Genomic DNA, 2,121 nt, shown 5'->3' on the forward strand with positions numbered 1-2,121 from the left:
CTCAGGTGTTTATGCATCTGCAAAATGAATATTTACAAAAATATAAACTTTTTAAAAAATTCTTTAATAAATGCTGCAAATTTTAAATAGTAGAAAGATGATAATAAAAATATAGAGATTTTATGAGAATAGATAAAAGATTTTGTTGAGTTGAGTAATCTTGAAATCTGATAGGAAAGGCGACGAACCTAATCGTGTGTGTTTGTTTGCAGAATAATATGTCAAGCTCTGAGAGTTCGGAGGACATGGACAGATGGCATTCAATATTTGCGGCGGTGACGGACAGCGAGTTGCGGCTGTACGAAAGCGCCCCTTGGTCTGGGGAAGCGTGGAGGGCGCCCGCAGAGGCCTTCCCTCTAATAGCCACCCGTCTAGTAGGTTCTGGCAAAAGGGCCGAACTGCCCGAGTTCAGCATCCGATGTGCCACAGCAGACGGAGTCATCACGCACAGTTTAAGAGCGGAGACGCACCGAGACTTGGCAGGATGGGCGAAGGCCCTCGTCAACGGCAGCCATGCAAGTGCTGTTACCCAAAGGGAGCTGGTTTGCAGTGAGTATTTCTATAAAACTACAATAGGTAGAATGCTTATTGAAGATGAAAATTAGAGTAGAAGACATGAGGAATAAATAGAGTATTTTGTAATAATTGTAGCTATAGCCGTTTTGCTGCAATTTGAAATTGAAACAAACTAAAAATTGATTATTAAGTCACCTTCTTAAGAATTGCTCTAAAAGTATAAATCGTAGAAAGATGAAAGCTGAATATATCAAGATTAAAACGTGTTGGATGTATCATCTTTACAACTTTATCCGTTTTACTATAATTTTCAGTCAAATAGAAAGTTTTGCGAATTTAAATAATACTTGCTGCCAAGATTGCAAATATGCAAATTGAAAACTGAAACTTTATTACATTAAAATTCATTCATTAGCAAGATTGCGACTTTAACGAATAATCGTCGAACAAAAGCGCCTTTTGTCTCCTGACAAAACCATAAACCACTCGATTCTGATATTGCAAAAAAAAAAAAAAACCGATCGCGATTCCGTAATTAAAAAACGTCTGCATTTACGTAGCTTAAAATGCGAACAAACGAAAATGAAGATAGGAAAAGTGTGTTCTGATTATTATGAAAAGGGAAAACGCAGACAACAACGTTCATTTGTTTCGTGTCTGCGGTATGTTTTGTTTTATTTCGTATTTTCTTGTGTGTGTGTGTATTTTGTTTTGCCCCGTCGTTCGCCCTTTTTGATGTATTACTTTAATATACATGTGCTCACTTTCTACCTCACGTAACATGAGAATTAAGGCCGAAATTGTATGTTTTTTTTTCTTTCTTTGTTTTTTCATTTCCCGCTGAAATATTACACCGACCGAAGGGAATGTGTGTATTTGTTTCTGTGTTATACGAAATAGAGTGAAAGAGTAAGAGAGAGAGGAATAAATGCGTCTTTTGTGGAGAGGAGTGAAAGGGAGACAGCGTAACAAAAGCGAAACTGAATTTTGAGAAGCAACCTACTTCGTCTTTTTTTTTTCTTTTCAGCAGGTTTTATTCACGAAGCAGGCGTGTAATTACAATACCAATTTCATGTTAATTCGTTTAAGCTGAATCATTAATCTTCTTCAGTTTTTGTTTTTAACATAAATTAAAATCTTTACAATGTTTCGTCTGAATTAAGAAAACTGCATTAAAACATGAATTACTAAATTCAAGTTTATTTTTGAAAACATATTAATTCTTTATTGAAAAATTCCTTGTAAAACTTGTTTTTATATTTCATTATTTAGTCAAAATCTATTAAATTACTTCCATATAAAGTTTTGCTTTCTTTTGCTGAAAATAATTCTTTTCAATTTCATCAATTTTCTTTGGTATTAAATGGAAACTTTTCAAATCATTTCTGAAAATAATTCGTTTCAGTTTCATCAATTTTCTTTGGTATTAAATGGAAACTTTTCAAATCATTTACAATAAACATAAAGTTGAATTCGTAGAGAATAAAATTGAAATTTTACGCAAAATTTTCCCAAATTAAACTCTCTCAAATTCCTGTAAAACTGAATCGATTATGCAAATAATACTCGTGAAGTCAGCAAGAATGTTTCGCTTAATTCGCACCT

At 33.7% G+C, this 2,121-nt stretch overlaps 1 protein-coding gene across 1 annotated transcript in view; it reads left to right on the forward strand.

Moving 5' to 3' along the window:
* Window positions 1–212: 212 nt before the first annotated feature.
* Window positions 213–2,121, forward strand: part of LOC108565513 (beta-1-syntrophin-like) — a gene marked incomplete at its 5' end in the record, with an annotated part of 5,864 nt that continues 3,955 nt past the window's right edge. The window contains 1 exon segment of the mRNA XM_017925020.1: window positions 213–549. Coding sequence (XP_017780509.1) covers window positions 213–549 — 337 coding nt within the window.

Source organism: Nicrophorus vespilloides, unplaced genomic scaffold (genome assembly GCF_001412225.1).
Source record: "Nicrophorus vespilloides isolate i.1.1-1 unplaced genomic scaffold, Nicve_v1.0, whole genome shotgun sequence".
Lineage (NCBI taxonomy): Eukaryota > Metazoa > Arthropoda > Insecta > Coleoptera > Silphidae > Nicrophorus > Nicrophorus vespilloides.